Source organism: Lucilia cuprina, chromosome 3 (genome assembly GCF_022045245.1).
Source record: "Lucilia cuprina isolate Lc7/37 chromosome 3, ASM2204524v1, whole genome shotgun sequence".
In the NCBI taxonomy this organism is placed as follows: domain Eukaryota; kingdom Metazoa; phylum Arthropoda; class Insecta; order Diptera; family Calliphoridae; genus Lucilia; species Lucilia cuprina.
In genome coordinates this window covers 57413574-57435055 of record NC_060951.1, presented here as the reverse complement: position 1 = coordinate 57435055, position 21482 = coordinate 57413574, and the positions used below count along the sequence as shown (strand labels likewise).

General features: G+C 27.4%; 1 protein-coding gene across 10 annotated transcripts in view; it reads right to left on the bottom strand.

Moving 5' to 3' along the window:
* LOC111681370 (cytosolic purine 5'-nucleotidase) overlaps window positions 1-21482 on the bottom strand; it is a 74926-nt gene that overhangs the window by 27300 nt on the left and 26144 nt on the right. Inside the window, exon 1 of one of the 10 annotated variants that reach the window (XM_046947372.1) lies at window positions 16808-16845. The exons of the other annotated variants lie outside the window; for them this stretch is intronic. Coding sequence (XP_046803328.1) covers window positions 16808-16830 — 23 coding nt within the window. The 5' untranslated portion in view covers window positions 16831-16845. Of the gene's footprint in view, window positions 1-16807; window positions 16846-21482 lie in introns of those variants that run through there. 10 annotated transcript variants of the gene reach the window in all.

Below are 21482 nucleotides of genomic sequence, written 5' to 3'. Positions count from 1 at the left end.
TGATTTAAGCTTCATTCGTACTTGAATTTAGGAATCAGAACTTTTCGTAAGGAAATAGCATTAAAAGATCTTTCGAAAAAAAACTCAACATTCAACACTTAAATGTCAGAAATTTATTCTCAATCCGAAATATCTCATTCGAGTACGAAAAACATGATTCAAGTACGGATCAGTTAATATCAAAAACTTAACATCTTTTTGTGTCTAAGTGATTTTGTAATGTACTTATTTTTAGAATTTTTGGTTTAATTTAATCTCAACTGATAACATGATTTGAGATAATATAAAGTTTAATTAAAAAATGAAAAAAAAAAATAATAATAATTAATCCCAAAATGTTATTGTTTTGAGTTCCATCCATACTTGATTTTAGAATTCAGAATATTTCGTAAGGAAATAGCATTAAATCTCAACATTCAACACTTAAATGTCAGAAAGTTCTTCTCAACCCGAAATATCTCATTCGAGTACGAAAAACATGATTCAAGTATGGATCAGTTAAAAATCAAAAACTTAACTTAGGTCTTTTTGTGTCTAAGCGATATTATAATGCAGTTATTTTTAAAATGTTTGGTTTAATTTAATTTCAACTGCTTATATGATTTGAGATAAAATAAAGTTTAATTAAAGAATGAAAAAAAAATATAAAATTAATCCCAAAATGGTATTGATTTGAGCTCGATACAAACTTGATTTTAGAATTCAGAATATTTCGTAAGGAAATAGCATTAAAAGATCTTTCAACATTCAACACTTAAATGTCAGAAATTTCTTCTCAATCCGTAAACAAAATCATTAAACATTTTTCTTAAATCAAGTACGAAAACCTAACCTAACAATGAATTTACTGTGAGAATTGAAATATCAACTACTAACATGATTTAAGATAAAATAAAGATTAATTGAAAAATTTTAAAATTTTTAATAAATTCCGAAATAGTATTGACTTGAGCTCGATACAAACTTGATTTTAGAATTCAGAACATTTCCTAAGCATTAAAGGCCTTTCGAATAAATCTCAATATTCTACACTTAAATGCCATAATTTTCTTCTCAATCCAGTGCGGTTTCAGAGGCTTTCCTTTAATCAAGTACAAAATACTTCATACGAGTACGAAATACTTGATTCAAGGGGTAAAAAAACTTAATTTATGCCTTTTTGGCTGTACTCAAAATCTCAACTAAATACTTGATTTAAGATTAAATCAAAATGATATTGATTTTAGCTCGATTCATACTTGATTTTAGAATTCAGAACATTTCAGCAAAAAATATTATAATTGAAATAAAAATCATGTTTACAAGATAAAACTGAATTACCTAAAAATAAAGTACATAATTCGAAATTTCTTTTCTTTTGTTATAGAACATATTCCTCTTTAAAGCCGACTGTACACGATCACACAGGTAATATGATCTGTCAAAATTTTGTGTAGATGAGTACATATCACACATTTAGAGAGAATACGGATGGGAAATGACAGTCGTATGGTTCTCTTCATTTGTTGAAATGATTTAAAAAAACAAGCAGGTCGCATTAGATCGGGGATGCTTTTTTAAGTAAATACATACAAAAAAAGTGAAACAGCTGTTTCCATCTTACTTCGTTATTGTTCTATACCAATCGTGTAAACACAAAAAATATAAATCATACGACTTTTATTCTCTTTTTTGTTATACGGATGGAATTTTATTTTACTATTTACTACTAGACTTTACGTATGTAAAGTGTGATTAAGTGCCCTTAAGTCCACAAATTCCCTGACATATTAAACATTCATGTATTGCACTTATTAGGGTATTGAATTGGAATGTAAGTAAGAAAAAACATGTGTTTTCTAACATGACATTTAATATGCAAATAACAGGAATGGTATGATATACAAAACTAAATCAAAAGAAATTTGCATTAATCATTTATTTTAAAGATAAAGTAAGTACAAAAAAGTGTAGAAAACGTAAATCTACAATGTCAGAAAACAACACGTGTTGCCATAAAAAAGAGAGGGAACAAACTTAAATCACTTACAAAGTCAATAAATATTTAAGAAATCTGCAAGTCATGTGTTATGTTATGTTTCAGGTTTAAAAGTAGAAAAATCTATATAAAATTTTATTAAATTCTAAGATTTTTTAAAGGAATCTATTTATTGTAATTTACTTTTATTGCAATATGGTTGCTGTATTTAATAAATGCAAAACTCAATTGTGGAACGTATTAAGTAAGTTTAAACTTAAAACAATTTACGTCATTAATTTGTTATCACTTAGGTTAAAGGTATTTATAATCCACGTGCACTTGACATGGAAATTTTGTGGTCTAATTTTTATACAAATTTTAGATTGTTGAAGGAAATGAATGAACATTTTTAGTTGTTGAATGACATTACTTTTCGTTGTGTTTATTTTTATTCTTTTCATAGATTGTATCAAAACTACTAAATTTAAATAAAAATAAATTGCTGGGTGTAAACGACAATTTTTCTTCATCTTTTATTTGCTATTTATTTTTATATAGAAAGCAAAATGGACTTAAACAAATGATAATTTCTCGGGGTGGTATTCAACGACATTTTTCAAATTCACTGGGTGGTACGAAAAGAAAAACTGAAGCAAATTGATAAATATAACAAAATCTAACCATCTAATCAATAAACAGTTATATGAGTCAATAAAATGGGATTAAATTAAGTACGATATAAGATTGAATTAAGTATGGAATGTAATAAAAAACATTCACCTCTATCGCCAATCACCGCTTTTTTTTTCGTTCACTAACTTATTTTGCAGTGAAAAAAATTCCCCTGTTCTGAAATTTGTTGATGGAATTTTGTAAACATTAAACAGCTGTTTCATACAAAATCAACTATTGTGAATGAATTGTTCACAACAAGTTCACGATTTTCCTTTAGAGGAATATAAAAATTTCGAGAGAACAAAATTTTCACTTCTATTGGCGATAGGGTGATTATCTTATTCCATACTTAATTTTATCTTGTTTTTTACTTAAATCAATCTTAAATTAAATCAACACTAAATTTCTCAAAATAACTACACTGTAAGATCACTTTGACCCAAAAAAGGCTTAAATCAGGATTTACATACTTTATGGATCCTTACTTGAAACAACATGGTTTAAGAAAAAACTTAGCGTACTTCTTAAACCGTTCTGCAGTGATTTTAGTACGGATGACTCAATTATTTTTTTTTTGAGTGTAGAAATCTTTAAAACAGAACATTTTAACACTCTATTTTATGAAATTTCTAATAATAGGTAATATAATGCTGCAAAAATCTAGATAAATTTTGTTCTTACATTTAATTTAAAATTCGCTTTCAAATATTATATTTAATAAAAACTAAACTAAGCATTTTTTCTAGCAATAAACAACTGCAATAACATAGAATTTTAACTAAAATAATTAAAAATGTTTGTTTATTTTTCTTAAGTTTGCAAAATCTTTGTATAATTTGACACTTAATATTGCAATTGTGTTTTTTTTTACGCCTCATAATTTTACTTGAACAGAGTTAATTGGCGTGTCTAGAATTTTCTGAAGCAAATCAAATGCAATCGAATTTATTGTAACAGAAATAGGTTTGTTACAATTTAAATAACATTAGAAGTATTACAATAGAAACTAAAAATAAAATAATTTTATTGTAAATAAAGCAATCAAAGTTAAAGGTAATGATGATTCTTCTAGAAATTCAAAAAAGGAATATTTGTTTTTATGAAATTTTGTTCTTTTTTAAGGATTCTCATGCAATATTTGTATTTGATATTAAACAGTTATTCATAATACTCAAATACATAAAACAATTTTGTGAAAAAATTTTTAAATTTTTACATTTAGGTGTTTTTTTTGTTATTCAAACATCTTTGCAAAAATATACATTAATTTGACCACATTGTAACTCTTCTGAATTGATATAACCCATATTTCTATAGATTAGCCTAAAGTCTAGTCTATAGTAGTCTAATCAATAGTCAAGTCTAAAGTGTCGTCTACAGTCAAGTTTACAGTCTACTTTTTAGTCTGATGTATAGTCCAGTCTTAAGTATAGTCTATAGTCTAGTCTGTAGTCCAGTATATACTGTAGTCTATAGTCTAGTCTATAGCTTAGTCTACAGTCTAGTCCATAGTCTAATCTATAGTCTAGACTATAGCCTCATATATAGTCTAGTCTATAGTCTAGACTATAGTCCACTCTATAGTCTAGTCTATAGTATAGTCTATAGTTTAGTCCATAGTCTAGTCTATAGCTTAGTCTACCGTTTCGTCCATAGTTCAGTCTATAGGCTAGTTTAAAGTTAAGTCTAGTATATAGTTTGGCTATCGTTTATAGTCTAGTCTATAGTAAAGTCTATAGTCTAGCCTATAGTCTAGCCTATAGTCTAGTCTATAGTCTATGCTATAGTCTAGTCTATAGTCTAGTCTATAGTCTAGTCTATACTCTAGTCTATAGTCTAGTCTATAGTCTAGTCTATAGTCTAGTCTATAGTCTAGTCTATAGTCTAGTCTATAGTCTAGTCTATAGTCTAGTCTATAGTCTAGTCTATAGTCTAGTCTATAGTCTAGTCTATAGTCTAGTCTATAGTCTAGTCTATAGTCTAGTCTATAGTCTAGTCTATAGTCTAGTCTACAGTCTAGTCTACAGTTTAGTCTAGTCTGTAGTCTAGTCTTTAGTCTAGTCTTTAGTCTAGTCTATAGTCTAGTCTTTAGTCTAGTATGTAGTCTAGTCTTTAGTCTAGTCTATAGTCTAGTCTAAAGTTTAGTCTATAGTCTAGTCTATAGTCTAGTCTATAGTCTAGTCTATAGTCTAGTCTATAGTTTAGTCTATAGTCTAGTCTATAGTCTAGTCTATAGTCTAGTCTATAGTCTAGTCTATAGTCTAGTCTATAGTCTAGTCTATAGTTTAGTCTATAGTCTAGTCTTTAGTACAGTTTTGACACATATTTGGTAAATTACAAGATTTACAGACAATAAAACCACAAATCTGACGGTTGAAACTTGAATTGAAATTATTTTATTTTAAATAAGTACTTTTTCAAAAGCATGTTATCTACATATGCATGAAAGAAATTAGTGTTTACATAACAATAAAATGTATTTAATGAGTATTTAAGAAAATAAATAATTTTAAATATTTATATTTGTCGAAAACTTATAAGATTATTATTGTATTATTACAGTCTATAGAACAACATTAACCATTAACAATATACAATTTGTTAAGTTTATGACATTCTAAGCGTTTTTAAGCTGTTTCGTGTACAATTAACCATTTGTTGATGATCACAATTTAATTGTATTGATCGTCCATACTAATGATTGACTTAGTACAAGCCACAAAGTACTTGCGATAATGAACTTAAAATGCTTATTAATTACTAGTTAAACAAACAAATGTTTTTGAAAATGTTTATCCATATTTAACAAACTACACAAATGGCTGCAGTCATTTACATAATTAGAACATTTTGATTTTAAGAGAAGATGACATTAAATTATTTTCTGTATCATTGAGAAATAAATTTTCTTTGAAAATTTCGTAACGAAGTCATTGAAGTTATAATTTGAAACATTGAAAAGTTTATTTTCAGGGTTTGAGTAATATGAAACATATTAGGTTTATTGATTTAAGAAAACGCAAAGTTAAGTTCATCAACATTAAATTTTAATTAAATAAATTAAACAAAAAAATTCCACATCCTTTTTAAAAGGATTCGTTAACCACTATACAAACTTTTAAAATTAGTTAGTGGGAGGTTTTAAAATATAAAAAAAGGATGCAATAAAATTAATTAAAAATTGTTTTGTAAACAAAGACTTCACACAGATACACAGTTTGATAAATATATATACAATCACACAAATACATAGTCACACAGAGACCAACATAAACAAAATATGCCTTGACCATTTGTTTGAATAGTAAAGAGCGATTACACTGAGAGAAAATTTATGATTGTTCATAGCTAGCATTTAAATATGGTCACTGTGATCATATATTTGGTTTTTTGCAACTATATTATGTTCAATTCATCACTCTAACGAGAAATAAAAAATTGTTAAATTTCTTGTTATCATATCGGAAAGATAATTATATGCACTTCAAAACATATTTTTCTTTGCATGTAAAGGCAAAAATAAGTAGATGGCTGACTGAATGAATGAATTGTTTACGCTGGTAAAACAAAAAGATTAATTAACTAAATTTGTTTAACAATTATGGCAACAATTATTGCGTATAAATACGCTAAAATCATCAGCCCATCAACCGTCACTCACAGTTTTAAATATATATTTCTGTATATATAAGGAGGCATCAGACAGTATACAAATATGTTTAAATTATTGTTTCCGTACTGAAATGAAATTTAAAAATTGTTTTTGTTTACATTTTTTTATTGGTCATATTATTATTGTTGGGGCAATAATCTATTGTTCTTTGTGTTATTTATAATACGTTTACATCGTATTCATTGGAATGTAAGTCAAGGAAGCATTTTTCAATTTTGTCTTTTAAGCAAAATAGGTTATGTATTATTCATGAAAAAAAGGATATTTTTGCATATCCTCTATTGTTAACAGTCAAGAGTTATGTACAGATGTCAATGGACTGTAATGGAATGTTATAGATTTCGGAATTTATATAAATTTCAATGCATGTGTTTACGAATAAATCTGTTGACTAGGCTCTGGAAGTGTTTTTTACCTTACTTTAATTCCAATCTAGTACCAGTGCAGGAATGTCGAGAGTTATAACGTGAGCACTACTTTGCTGGAGTACTTATCTAATCTCTTGACCATTGGATGGCCTCTGTTGAATCGGCAACAGCACCTAGAGACGTAACCGGTAGACCGAAGTACGATTCATTAATAAGCCGTTGACATTGTTCTTACTCACAGGGACACACTGTGGTAATTCTGATATGAACACAGTAAACTCTGAACATATCTGCACAAGGAAGGAAAATTCAATGGTATCATATGTATATGATACTTTTCATCCATCATCAGACAACCCAGCAGACATCTCATTTATACGACACATTCATAAGAGAAAAACTACGACACATTTATTAGGTAGGCGGGATAGACGCGAAACTCTACCTCATCCCGTACCATGTACAATTAATACCAACTTATTTCCAACGCTTAGTCTCACAGTCACTCAACTGTGGGGTACCTGTTGTTTTCGGCAACAGCACCGAACTTATCAATCTTTTAACCGCCACTTACTCTCCCCTCGAATTTGGGTTTAAACCACAGTCACTACGTGGATCACTAAGGAACCTCAACCAACTGACCAGCCAGGACATAGTCCTTCGGGCAACTGGCCACCCGTAATACCAGATTATGCGGTGCTCTGGTCTGACCTCTGGCAATATATGCAAGGACTAAGCCAAACAGTAGACTGTAACCAATTTTTCAGTCCCGGTCAGACTGGATTTATTGGCCACCTCTTTATACCCCGGGATTGCAATAACACCAAGGCGGAGATCTCGCCAAGGTAACATGCCCCCGGGGGTATTTAGTACCAGTACAGTCTTTCGGTGTTATAATCTGGTGGTGTTCTATTAATCTTCAGCCCTTCTTTGGAATGATTTGACTTGGCATTGAATCGTAGCACGCTGGGAGGAGTTTAGGTTTTTGTCTTGTCCCAATATTTGGAAAGGTCTATTCGGTTTTCACATGGTAGCTGTGGTTTAAAGTTGTGGGAAGCGAATGTTAAAATACTGATATAATGATGCCGCGAAGACAGGTTATTGACTGTGGTAACAACTGAATTGATAGGTATCAAATGAATGATATACGAAACGGTTAAAGGATTATGCCGTCCTCACTTCTTAATGGTGATGAATGTCCGATCGGCGAAACAATGCAAAAAGTGCAAAAGTACTTTGCAAGACACACAAAGGGAAAACTGAAGTAAAATAGACCATTTGGCAAGTATTCAATTAAATTAATCGTCTTCTACAATTACAACTACTTGTAATGTTTAACAGAACAATAACCAAATACAATTACTTGTAATTGGAGTAATTTTGAACTTTTTCTCTTATAATTACATGTTAAAGTAATTGAAATTCACAAAATTACAATTACAAGTAATTGGTGAAATTCAATCGCAAAAACTTGTAAAAAACATCAATTACAACTTATTGTTTATTGATCGATTACACATTACGAGTATATGTTAATAACAAAACTTCAATTACAAATTACTTCCCAAGGATGTTATATGAACTACAGAAAGTATGAGTAATATTGGATGTTATATGAACTACAGACAGTATGAGTAATATTTGTCACAAATTTTATTTATAACAAAATCAATTTTGTAAAAACACAAATAAAACATTTTTCAGTATAAATACAAACTATTTTTGTCAACACTCTTTCCTAACCTACTGTATATATATTACTTCATTTTTTTATTGTTTGTATCCTTCTCATAGTTTTTCTTGTGTGCTAATATTGTAATTAAATTTAATCGATATTGTTGTAAATCAATAATAATATTACAAATGTTTATTTTCACATACTTGCACAATCGTGTGCATGTCTGTCTTTGCTCATGTATGCGTGTGTATAAGAGAAAAATTACAACCAACAATTATTTTCATGTAAATTTTATTTTATTCACTTTTTCCGTGGTTTTTATTACAATTTTTTATTTTAATTACTTTTATTTCTTTCGCTCAATTAACATTGTACATTGTAAACAAAAACTGATGATTTGAACACAATAATAACAACAACAATTACTATAAAAAAGGGCTGTCGATACTAACACTTTATAAGAAAAAAACGAAATCTCTTTTGTTTGTTATTTTTTTGGTGTTTTTTTTTTGTGTTTATTTATAAAGTGTGAACTTTTGTTTTTATGGTGATTAACGGGGCTTAATATTATTTAACTTTTTTTGTTTATTATCACTCATACGCCTTAATACTTTTATGCACAAATAAATCTACACGCGATTGTTGTAAGTATACGTTTGGCATTAAATACATTATATAGCTGATAGTTTTTTTTTAGTTTGAGTTCAACACTTTTTTATTTAATATTTTTCAAGGTTTTTCTGTTGTTTTTTGTTTTTAGTAATTTCATATGTGTTATGAAAAAGAGGGAAGTATAGAACTAAAATGGATTTGAATTTTTTTAAAAAAACAGTTTGTCAAAGACAATTTTTAAAATTGGTAATCAAATTAGTTTTTATTAGGATAAACATTTTGGCAAAAATAACATTTTAAAAAGTTTATTTTTTTTTTGATTTTTTGGTCAAAAAGTATTTTTCTTAAAAAAAAAACACTTTTTGGAAAAAAGAACAATTTAGAAAAAGTACTTTTTTTTAAAAAAAAAATATAGTTTTAATTACCATTTGTTTTGGAAAAAAAACTTTTAAAAAAGTACTTTCATGCTAAAAAAAAGTACCAAACTGTAATTTCTTTAAAACTAAAATATATAAAAAAGGTACTATTTTTCAAAAAAAAAAAAAAAAAAAAATTAAAAAGTATTTTTTAAAAAGGAATGTTTGTTTTGAAAAAGAAATATTTTCAAAATATACTTAGGAAAAATACATTAAAGTAACTTTCGTTAAAAGGGACTTTTTTAGGGCATTATCTAATATCACTATCCAAAAAGTACTTTTTTAATAAAATTTTTTAAAAAGTTCTTTTTTGCAAAGAGAAAAAATCAGCAAGTACCAAAATGTAATTATTGTAAAAAAATTATAAAAAAGAACTTTTTTAATAAAAAATTTTTAAAAAGTACTTTTTTGAAAAGCAAAAATTTAAAAACAAGAAGTCCATTTAAAAAAGATATTTTTTTTTAAAATACACTTAACTTTTAACTTTCGTTAAAGTGGACTTTTTGTAACATTATTTAACAAAATTTTCCAAAACGTACCTTTTCAAAAAAAAAAGTACAAATTCGCAAAAGTACTTTTATGAAAAATAATTTTTTTCATTATATTATTTTTTAAAAAATAAAATTAAAAAAACAGTTTTTTTTTAATATTAAGTAAAAAAGTACTTTTTTAAAAAATAAAGCTTTTTAAAAAGTACTTTTTTGTCAAAATAAAAAAAAAAACGTAGAAATATGCAATTTGTGTAGAAGTATAATTTGTAAAAAGGTGTTTTTTTTTTTATAAAAAACATATAAAAGGTACTTTCTTTGTAATAAACATAAAAATGTACTTTCCTTGTAATAAACATTTTTAAAATTCACATTTTAATAAAATTTTCTAAAAACTACTTTTTCAATAAAAATGTATACAAATGTTTTTTTTTACATTTTAAAAGGTACTTTTTCAATAAAAAGTGTTAAAAAGCATTTCATTGAAAAATACAACTTTTTAAAAACTTTTAAAAATAATTATATTTTGGAAGTGTAATCTTGCAAAATTTTAATAAAAAATCCATATACTTTTCTGAGCATACTTCCCCTCAAATCATATTCATGTTATGTGTTATTTTTATTATTTTTCATTCCGATTTTTGTAACGTCACAGTAACATTTTAACTATTTTTACTCTGACATAAGCCAAAAACAGTTGGATACTGGTAAACAATCGATAAAGAAAATAAAAAACTATGAAATACATATAACGCTTCGGGTATTACTTCTAAATTTAAGCGCCAAATATAGAATTTTTTTGGTAATTTTTTCATTTCTCTAGCAGCCAGCAATGACAATTCAAAAACTTTTCATAAATTTCTCAAAAACAAATAACATAAAAAAATCACTAAAAACAACATATTATAAAAGTAAATTATTAAATTTGAATTTCAAATTTTTTTTTTATTTTTTCTGCAAAAAAAAAAAAAAAAAAACGTTGTCTTAGACAATTTCAATAACTATTTTTACTTTTATATTTTAATACATTTGCAACGTTTTCGTGTTGTGTTTGCTATAAAGTCTTCCGATAAACTGACAGACAGACATTCACAGCCGGCTTGTAAAACATGCAAACACTTAGATGAAGCAAAAAAATAAAAAAAACGAAAATAATAAAATTGTTGTTTTTAGTTAAAAAGGCACAAAAATGAAAAAATAAAATACACACACATACAAAGACAACAACTAATACAACTACATTATAAGTGAAAAACCCTCAATATTTTGCAAAAACAACAAAATATATATATTTGCTACAATTTTCATACATTGTGTGAGAATTTTTATTAAAATTTCGATTTTCTACAACAGAACACAGAGCTTACAATCTGTGGGTTGTTGATGGTATTTGGTTGATACGTTATTAAGTGTATTTTTAATAAACACCATTTCCATATGAGAATATGTTAAGTTCTAAAGGATTAAAAGGTTTTTAGTACAACATTTTAAGTATCTTGTGAAGTTTTTAAGAAAGATTTAATATCTTAAAGCGTAGATAGCTAAAGCTTTTAAAAAGCTTTTGTGAAAATGTATTATTCATTAGTAAGTTTCGAGGTAAAACTTTGTGTAAATAATGGAGTCTAGATATTTGACACAGTTTATCTTGAAAAAGCTTTTTAAATATGTAAGTATTTCTTGACATTTTAAAAAATATTAAAAAAAGCTATTAAAAGCTTGAATTTAACTTGATTGTAACTTTACACTTATTAATGAGCTTTCATAGTAAAAGTTTTTTCCACCTTATTTTGGAATGTGTAAAAAGCGAGTTCTAATTTAAATAAGTGATAAGAGAGTTTTTAAAGTTTTTCATTATTTAAAAATAATAAAGCTATTAAAAAGCTTTTTTTTTTAAAAAAATATAATTAAAAAATTCACAATTTTTTTATACTTTGGCAGAGATTCTTGAAAATATTACTTTAAAGCTTAAAAGTTTTATTAAATAAAATGTATATGAATTTTTAAAGAGTTTTAAATCTTTTAAATGGAAAGTTTTATTAAAAGCTTTTTTGTTTTTGAGCTCTTTACTTCATGATTCAGCTTAATAGAAAGCTTTAAACAAAGCTTAATCTAATTTTAGATTTAAGATTTTCAATCTGTACGAGATCTAAATAAGTAACAAACAATCGTTTTAAAGTATTATTGGAATTTTTTTAACAAATATCATGGAAAAAAGTATACCATTTAAAAAGTTTTATATTAGAGCTTTCGTTAATGCTTGATCTCTGCAGAAATCTTAACTTTATGATTCATTCATTATAATAAAACTTTTCAGTTTGCAGTTAATATCTGAAAAGTTATATAAAAGCTTTTCTGAAAATTTTTAAAAAATTTGTAAGTTTTGAATTTTTGTTTTTATTAAAAAGCTTTCGTTAATGGCTCCTAACTTCATGATTCTTAAGCTGGATGTGTCACTTAATACAAAGTTTAAAAAAGCTCAAACAAGTTTCAAAATTTAACAATTGCAAAGTTCAGTATGTATAATTTGTAAAAGCTTTAAAGCCATAATTTGAGCTTTAAGCTTAAGAAATCATAAAAGATGTTTTAAAAAGAACCTTTTTTTATAAAAAAATTCCCAGGAAAATTGTATTAGTTCTACAACTAGTTCCAGAACACATGATTTTAGCCAGAACTAGTTCTAGTTTGTCAACGCCAAATGATGACCAATGATTTTTGTTCGAAATTGTCAGTTTCGGAACTGGTTCTGAGGAAGTGTTATGCAGTCGACACTTGTTCTTTGGGACGCTTCTGAAACTAGTCCTTTAATCAATGATTTTTGTTTGAATTTGTCAACCTCGGAACTAGTTCCACGGAAGCTTTAGAGAACGTTTTTAATATCTTGTAGTTCAGTGGAATGCAAAAATATACATTTGAACGCGTTTTCTATTTCGATTAAAATAAGTTTATAAATTTTTAATTTTTTGACTTTTTTTCCTAGAAGTTGTTTCGGAACTAGAATGCGTTCCATTGAACTAGTGTTGTAGCAATGTATAACTAGTTTCAAAGAACTGGTTCCTTGAAAACTATTTAGAAGTATTAAAGAACCAAAACAATATTCTAAGGAACGAGTTCCAGAAGTAATGGCGACGCTACTAGTTCCAAGAAGTGGTTCTGTTTTTTTCCTGGATTTAATTAAGTTTTTTTTTTAATTTCTGTGAAATGGTGCTTAACATTTTCCACAATGCCATCATATGAACACATGTGTATGCTAAACTCCATATACATATATTGGTAGACTTGTTTATAATGTACTTGATATTCTGTGGTGGGCGCCTATAGACAACCTGACGTCCATCTAATCTTTATATGTGATATATTCAGCCAGTTAAAAGGCAAACAAGCAAAAACAAGATAAAATAAACAACCAACACCACCACAACTACTACAAGTTATTATAGGCTGTCATATTATTTTGATTAGATTTTTATTATAAAATTAAATTTAGTTTCTTTTTTAACAGTTGCAAACTGCTTTCAACAACACAGATCAAAATTTATTGTTAAATGAAACAATTTTTTCAGTTTTATTTTTTTTTACACAAATAAACATTCACTTAATGCCACTTAAATGTTTAATTGAATGATTGAATATCGTGCATGCGAGTGTGACTGTGACTGTGACTAGCAACTGGGAGGAAAGTTTAAATGGGATTTAGTGGTAATTTGGTTCTTTTGAAAATAAAAGTCACATAAATTTGTCATTTAAAATTAATACTATAAATAGAGTATTTTTTTCGAAATTTTGATTGACATTTTAGTTTTGGGGGGAACAGCTGTAAAATTTTAAATTATAAATAGAAAATTTTAAATAAGTTTTCATGTTGCTAAATCGAATGTTTATTGAGAATAAGTAATTCAATTAAATTTGTCACAAAAGTTTCTAATTTCAAAAGTAAGCTTTAATTAAATTTTATTATTAAGCTTATAAAAGTTGCAAAATTTAATAATAAATAAATTTCTTTTAAATTTTCACCACAAATACATGATAGTTACACATCATAAACTAAACTTTAAATTGTACAATAATAAAGAATGAAATTAACAAATAGTAAACTACAGTAAAGTTTAAAATTAAACCTACAGTTAGATTAAAATGTATTAAATATAATTAATACAATTATATATAAAGAAAAATTGATATAAATAAGAAGTTATTTTTACTACTATTAGCAGTCTTATGTTACGTATACACGGTTGTTAGATCTTACAATGTTGGCAGTAAAATATGCAGAAAATGTCTAATAATACTGTCAACTTGCAAATTTTGTCTTGCAATATTTTCGGTAATGCTTTTTCTGAAAACATTGCAAAAGAAAAATTGTAAATTCAGGCGATTATTAAACATTTTCAGAGCATTTTACTGACAACGTTGTAAGATCTGACAACCGTGTATCACGGACTTGTTCGTGTATTTAGCGTACGTTGACTTTCATTTATCACTGTTAACGATTTTACATTTCAAACGCAATAGCACAGAACATTTCCATGCATCGTTTAACAGATTTTTACACATTTATTGTTGTAAAAATTACAACATTTTTACATAAACCAAATAAAAGTAAATTCGGTCAAGGTCGAATTAGTATTTGGTTTAATGCCTAAAGTTACTACAAAACTTATTGATAGCGAGTTTTGCCAAGGATTAAAAGATTTGAGCGATTTTCGAAAAATCTCTTTAAAATTACCCTTTATATTGGGGCCTTCGCTAAGTTAGTGATCAGTGTTCTAGTCTGGTAGACCGGAGGTGGTGGTTCGATTCACACACGTGGCACTGGTTAAGGAGCGCACAACAAGCCCGATAGAGGCCTAGGTGTATTTCTTTGGATTTGATGTGTATACATCCTCCTTTCTAACTAACTAAGTAACTAACTAACTAATTAACTAACTAACTTACTAACTAACTAACAGTTTATATTTATATTTGAAATTTAACGCCCACTTTTGTAAGTTTACCCGTTTAATAAAGAATAAACAAGAGGAGGTGCCACGCCCTCCTCACCTAAATGTTAACATGGAAGTCAAAGTTGTTTATGCGAAATTTAAGGATTTTAACGTCATATCGATTTCAAAGTTACATGAGCGAAATTTGAGGATTCTAGCTTCAATAGCTTCTTAGATATAGATTTTTTGTAGTTAATTCATGTAGGTGATGCCACGCCCCCTTTTGCTAATTCCTCCATTTTTATCTTAAAATTCAAATTGGTGCTAAAGTGACCACGACAAAATGTGAGGACTCCAGTTGTTATAATGTCTTAGATATACTGATTTCATTTATTTATATATGAGATGCCCGCCCACAATAGTGAGTACGCCCAAATATTCATATGGCTGTCTTATTTGTCCATGTAAAATTTGGTGACTCTAGCTGTTGCAGTTTTTTAAGATATACGACACTTTGGCACTTCGTCTTCCAGATATTGCGAAACAAAAGATAGCCTCTAGTTCCTTTCGGACATACAGAAAGAAAGATACTGTGAAAATTTCAAGAAAAATCGGTTAAGCCTCTTAGCCAAATACACATACATACAAACTGATAATAAGTTATATATATCGATATATAAGATAAAGTTAATTGTGGGGGTCTATTATCAAATATGGACCTAAAGGGGAATGAATGCCTTTAAAATGGATTACTTATAAATTTTAAACCTATTTTCTGGAGAAAGCTAAATATAAAGCCTAAATTCGCATGTGGTCCGTTTATGTCCAATGTTTATGATATCGATTTAGGACTATAGAACAGATTCGCTCTTAATGTATCATTTACAGACACTATGGCATCATTTTTATGGACCTATTATGAAATAATTTCATTCATATTTTATGATCGGTGTAAAAACCAATATTTCCATACGTTACAAACATCAGTTCAAACACATCATACCCTTACCGCTATAGCGTTAAGAGTTTTAAAAATCATTCACTTTAATGATGCACGAGATGTTGCTCTTCTTCTCCTTCTTGTTAACTGTCATTGTAGACTTCAATGTTTTAAATTTCATGTCGTGTTTTGGAGCAGCTATGGCGGTAGACGGGTAAGTGATGGAAAATAATAATAAAACATCACTTCACATTTTTTGACATGACAACAAATTGATAATAATGTTATAAATGATGAACATGTGTGTGCACGAAACTGTTCACATGCTGTGATTGTTGCTGATGTGTAAGTAAGGCGAGTAGACGTTTATTCAATATGTTGTTGAATACTGCATAAACTATGACAATTTATTTATATAGGAAGCATTAAAATAAGGGCACCACCAATGGGCGTATGAGTAATATTAAATAAATCAATATTTAATCATGGAAAAATATGTATAATTTATGCATTTTTATTAAGGTTTAACTTGTTATAGAATGCTCAGTAACTTTCATTTCCTCTATTAACTCACAGCCACAATTCGCTTTAATACGAAGTGCTACAACTAGATCTGATGTTTGTTCCCAAAGAACTAGTTACGTAACTAGTTCAATTCGAATTTCACTTTTTCATGTTAATCTAATTTCAAATTTATTTAAGTTAGTTTAGAGATTAATTTGGTAACTTTTTATTACTTCAACCCGCTGTTTTATCAAAGAACTAATTAATTTAAAACTCTTTTCTAGAAAATTAACTTTCCATTTTAATTGAAATATAATCATAATTACTAATTTCATTATTAAATAAAAATCATAGTTATTTGTAATCTTACCCTATGAATGTGTAATAATTAACATGTTATGGAATTGTAACGTACCTGTAAGAAAACAGAGAAAAAAGAAAATTAATAATTAATAAGTTTAATAACAAAAAGAAAAAAATATGGAAAAAATTCTGCTTATAATTATGTCTTTATAAGATTTTTATATAAGTTAATAAGTATTTAATAATTTGTAAAAAATTTATGCTTGTGTACCTTAAAACAATTGTTGGCGTCATAATAACACAGTTCAACAAAAAATATATTGTAAATTAATTTCCAACGGTTTCACCGGCTTTATGGAGCCCAGAACATTCTCCATTACCACCAGAAACAGGAGAGGTGAAAGTTTACATCCTTGCCCTACTCCACATAAAAGGTTAATAGAGTTGACCATTTTATAGAACGTAGCATCGGCCACGGACATAGCTTTCTTTAAACAGAGATATTCTGGTTTCCCCTTCTTTATAGAGCTGACCATATATAGTATCTATTAATACTGTCAAATGCCTTCTCGAAATCTATAAAAAGTATTTGAAAATCGGAGTTAAATTCCAAACTCTGCTCAATTACAATACGTACAGTATTAATGTGATCTGCAGCAAAATATCAACTGCGAAAGCTCTCTTGTAAGTTATAATATGCGCACAACAATAAAATGAAAATATTTTGGTTAAAGTTTTACATTTATTTTAACCAAATCATATCAAATGATTTTTGATCTAATAATTTACTTAGTTGAAATGAAACACATGAATATTGCTGTGTTTTTTGATTCAGAAAACAAAAGATTTCGATGCAGTCAAGTGTGTACACTGAATGTCTGAGTTAAGTCGTGTGTTGGAAACAAAAATAAAAAAGCATCAACCACTGTTAAATACTGCAAACTTGGAATGTGTTGATATTGCAGTTATTTTTGTTATTACAACAATATATAATATCTACGTGATAGTTCATATTTTTACGTTTAAGAATTTTTACCAGATGTTTACAATTTTAATATTCTTGCTACGAGCATTCAAGCAAACGATGTGGGGAAATGTTGAAAATTAGAAAATTTCACTTAATGTTAACGCTGTGTAAAATATAAAAAAAAGTTGTGAGTACAAATAAGTAAGTAATCAATTTTAGAAATTTAAAGATATTTACAAAATATTCTTAAAATATTTATACACAGAAAAAGAAAATTGGTATAAACAGATCGATAGCAAAAATGTTTAAAAGTGAAAAGCTATTTTTAGGCGAGCTATCTCATTTCTTACTTAAATTTATCATATCTTCTAGTTGATTCGCGAATCGATTTCAAATCAAGCCAATTTTGGTATTAATTTAATCATTTACATTCTTAAATCAATCTTATAGCGAACCTCTTCATAAATAGTAAAATTGTAAAATCTCTTTGATCGAAATAGAGGCTTACGTTATCAGTAACAGAATCAAGTATTTCGTATTTGGGCTTCAGGACACCCACACTGATTTGAGTACAGATTAATCAACTTTTTATTTGAGTGTAACTTCTTCGAGCATTTTTTGTGCAAATATTTTGGAAAAATATATAATATTGTTGCTATTTAATAAAGTAATCCTTTCATTGTTGAAGGATTGGGATTATAAATAAATACTTTTAATTAACAAATAAACTCGTTTTAAATCAATAATGCAAAATTTTTAATTATTTAAGGATTTACTCTTAAAGTAATTTTAATTTAATCAATGACACGTGCAAGTTTTACAATTGTGTGTGTATGTATGTATATTAGAAAGGCAAGCATTTAAAGGTTATTATCACACATTCCCAGCAAGAAAAGAACTTCAAAAGAAGCAAAAAAAGTAGAATTTACTCCCTGGATTTTCAGTACATTTAGAAGAATTGATGATTTTAACACAGGCTTGTCATAGGATGTTAACTTCATTTGATTCCAAATTCACTACATCTAAAGTCATTCCAAGGAGGTAATTTTTAGTTCTTTTTTTGGAAGTTATTGGGAAGAGATTAGTATTACAGAAAACAACTAATTTCACTTAAATAATATTAACATAAATAAACAAATAAATTACACTCATTAATCAATCAACTCCAAAATACAAATGAGTTTGATTCAGAAAGTTTCAGTACAAAAAATATGCCTTTAATTTTAAACAAAAATGGATTCTTTGGAAGTCAATAAACATCACTTCCACAGAAGGTAAAAAAATTTACTTAGTTCTACTTTTAAAGTAGTGATTAATGTTGTTCTTTTGGAAAAACTTCATTTTATTTCAGCTAGGTTAAGATAGAGATAGTAGATCCAATTCTTTGTCCTTACAATTTTCTTCCGTCTGTCTGTAGTAGAACCTAAACAATTGTAGATAGAGTTCTGAAATTTTTTATTGATAGGACTTGAATCGGTAAGATCTTAGACAGAAAATGTCGTAAACTCTCATTGCTGCCTCGGAAATGCAAGTACAGCGATGAAATTCAGCATAAACAAGTTGTGTGTGAACAAATTTGATCAGGATTGGTCTATAATTGACCCTACCTCCTTCAGAGTATGAATTTACTTCTATCGATAATAAAAAAAGCATCGATTCATAAATTCATAATTTATTTATAAGGAAGCCATTATTTCAGGCAATGATTTGATGGCTCGGCATGGTCGAATATATTATTCTTAATTGTTTTTTGTTAATCTGTCTACTCTATATAAATCTATATATATACTAAAATGAAAGTGTGTTTGTATGCATGTTTGTTTGTTTGTTTGTGCTTTATAGACTGCTAAATGGCTGGACCGATTTTCCTGAAATTTTCACATATATACTTAAATAAGTATATCTGAGATAATATAACAGCTAGAGTCTTCAAATTTTGTCGGAGAAACTTTAGTATCAATATAATTATTTAAGACAAAAAGTGGGCGGAATTGCATTAGGGGGCGTGGCAGCTCCCATATAGATTAAATACAAAAATTCGTTTATCTTGGAAACTATTACTGTTAGAATATTAAAAATTTGGCCGAGTAACTTAAAAATCCATGTAAACATTTTGGGAAATAAATTGGCGGACTTCCATGAGGGGACAAAAATTAGTTTATCTGGGAAACTAATTGAACTAAATTCTTCAAATTTTGCACTGAAAACTTAAATATTCATCTGAACATTTTGGAGAAGAAAAAAAAAACGGACTTTCGTCCGGGGGGCTTGGTGTCCCAATATAAATTAAGTAGAAAAATTCGTATATCTGAGAAACTATTAGAGCTAGAATCTTCAAATTGTAATTGAAGAACTTTGACACTCATGTGAACATTCAGAGAAATGGGCGGACTTTCAATGGGGTCTTGGCACCCCCTATATGAATTAAATACAAAATTTAGTATATCTGGGAAAATATTAGATTTTTTTTAAATTTGTCATCGATTACATTAAAATTTTAATTAACATTCGGAAAAATTGTATCTCTGAAAAACATTACCGTTAGAATCTTCAAAATTATTAAGAAGATTTTTTATTTATATTGCTTTTAGGGTAGCAAAGCACACTGGGTATAGATAGTATATAATAAAAAACGGTATTATAGTAAATATTTGTTTTTTTTTTAATAGTCAAATTATTCTCATTTTTGGCGGAATTGTGTTTGTTATTTTTTATATTGCTACAAACATAGTATTGTATATTATTATTTTTTATGAGCTTATTTTCGTTCTGAATTTTTATTGTATTTATTAATAAAAGGCCATTTGCCGCCATTTAACAGACAGATAAATTTAAAAATAATGTATAGGCATCATTATAAAAATCATTATCATTATTTCTATAGCCGTGTTATCAATAACAATTTTTGATTTTGATTATAATCATAATTTTTTTTGTATTGAAGATTATTAAGTCATTTATTTAAGTGAAAATTATTTAAACGAGAGGTGTAGTAGTTTTTTGTCAGGGGCAAATGAAGGGAAGAGAAAGTAAATAATAGTTTGAATTAATCATATTATTATTGAGAAATTTGTAGTTGTTTTTTTTTTTGTTAGACAACTGTTGCTAGGGGTAAATAAGAGTTAGTGATTGAGGTACTCAAATAACTGGTGTCAACTAATAATAATTTCAAAAATAATTTAAAAACTACTCAGCAAAAAAAAAACTTCCAAAGAAGCGAAAAAGAAGTAGAATTTTCTCCATGGATGTACTGGAAAAGACCTGAAGAAGTGATGATTTTAACACAGGCTTGTCGTAGGAGGGTTGTTCTTTTTATTTGATTCACTACATCTGAAGTAATTCTTAGGAAGTAATTTTGATGTTCTTTTTTTGGCAGTTGGTAGGAAGTGAAATTGTAGCATTATAGAATACAACTAATTTAACCTTAATAATACTAAAATAAATAAATTAATTACATGCATTTATCAATCGACTCCAAAAGTAAAATTGGTTTAATTAAAAAATTTCATTACAAAAAAATATAACTTCAATTTTTAACAAAATTGGATTCTTTTCGCTTCTTTGGAAGTCAAAAACACCACTTCCACAGAAGGTAAACAAATTCACTTAGTGCTAGTTTTGAAGTGGTATAAATGTTATTCTTTTGGAAGTACTTTGTTTTATTTTTGCTGTGTAGTTCCAAAGTCGTCCGAATAGAGTAACGTTAACATATTTTAGTTTTAATATTATATTTTTTTTATTTAATTATACTATAAAAAGTATGGTCAATGTCCTACTTAAATATCTTCCATTCATTTGCAAATTATACGTTGCTTTTTCTCTCTTTTAAATTTCATAAATTTCAAATATTTTCCAATGCTAAATGTGTAAAAAATTTTTGTTTAGTAATTGGTTTTCAAACTTAATACTCATATTAAAAACCCAGACATTTTTAAGTTGTGTATTTCTCAATTTCTTTGATTTTATTTACCAAGAAGCA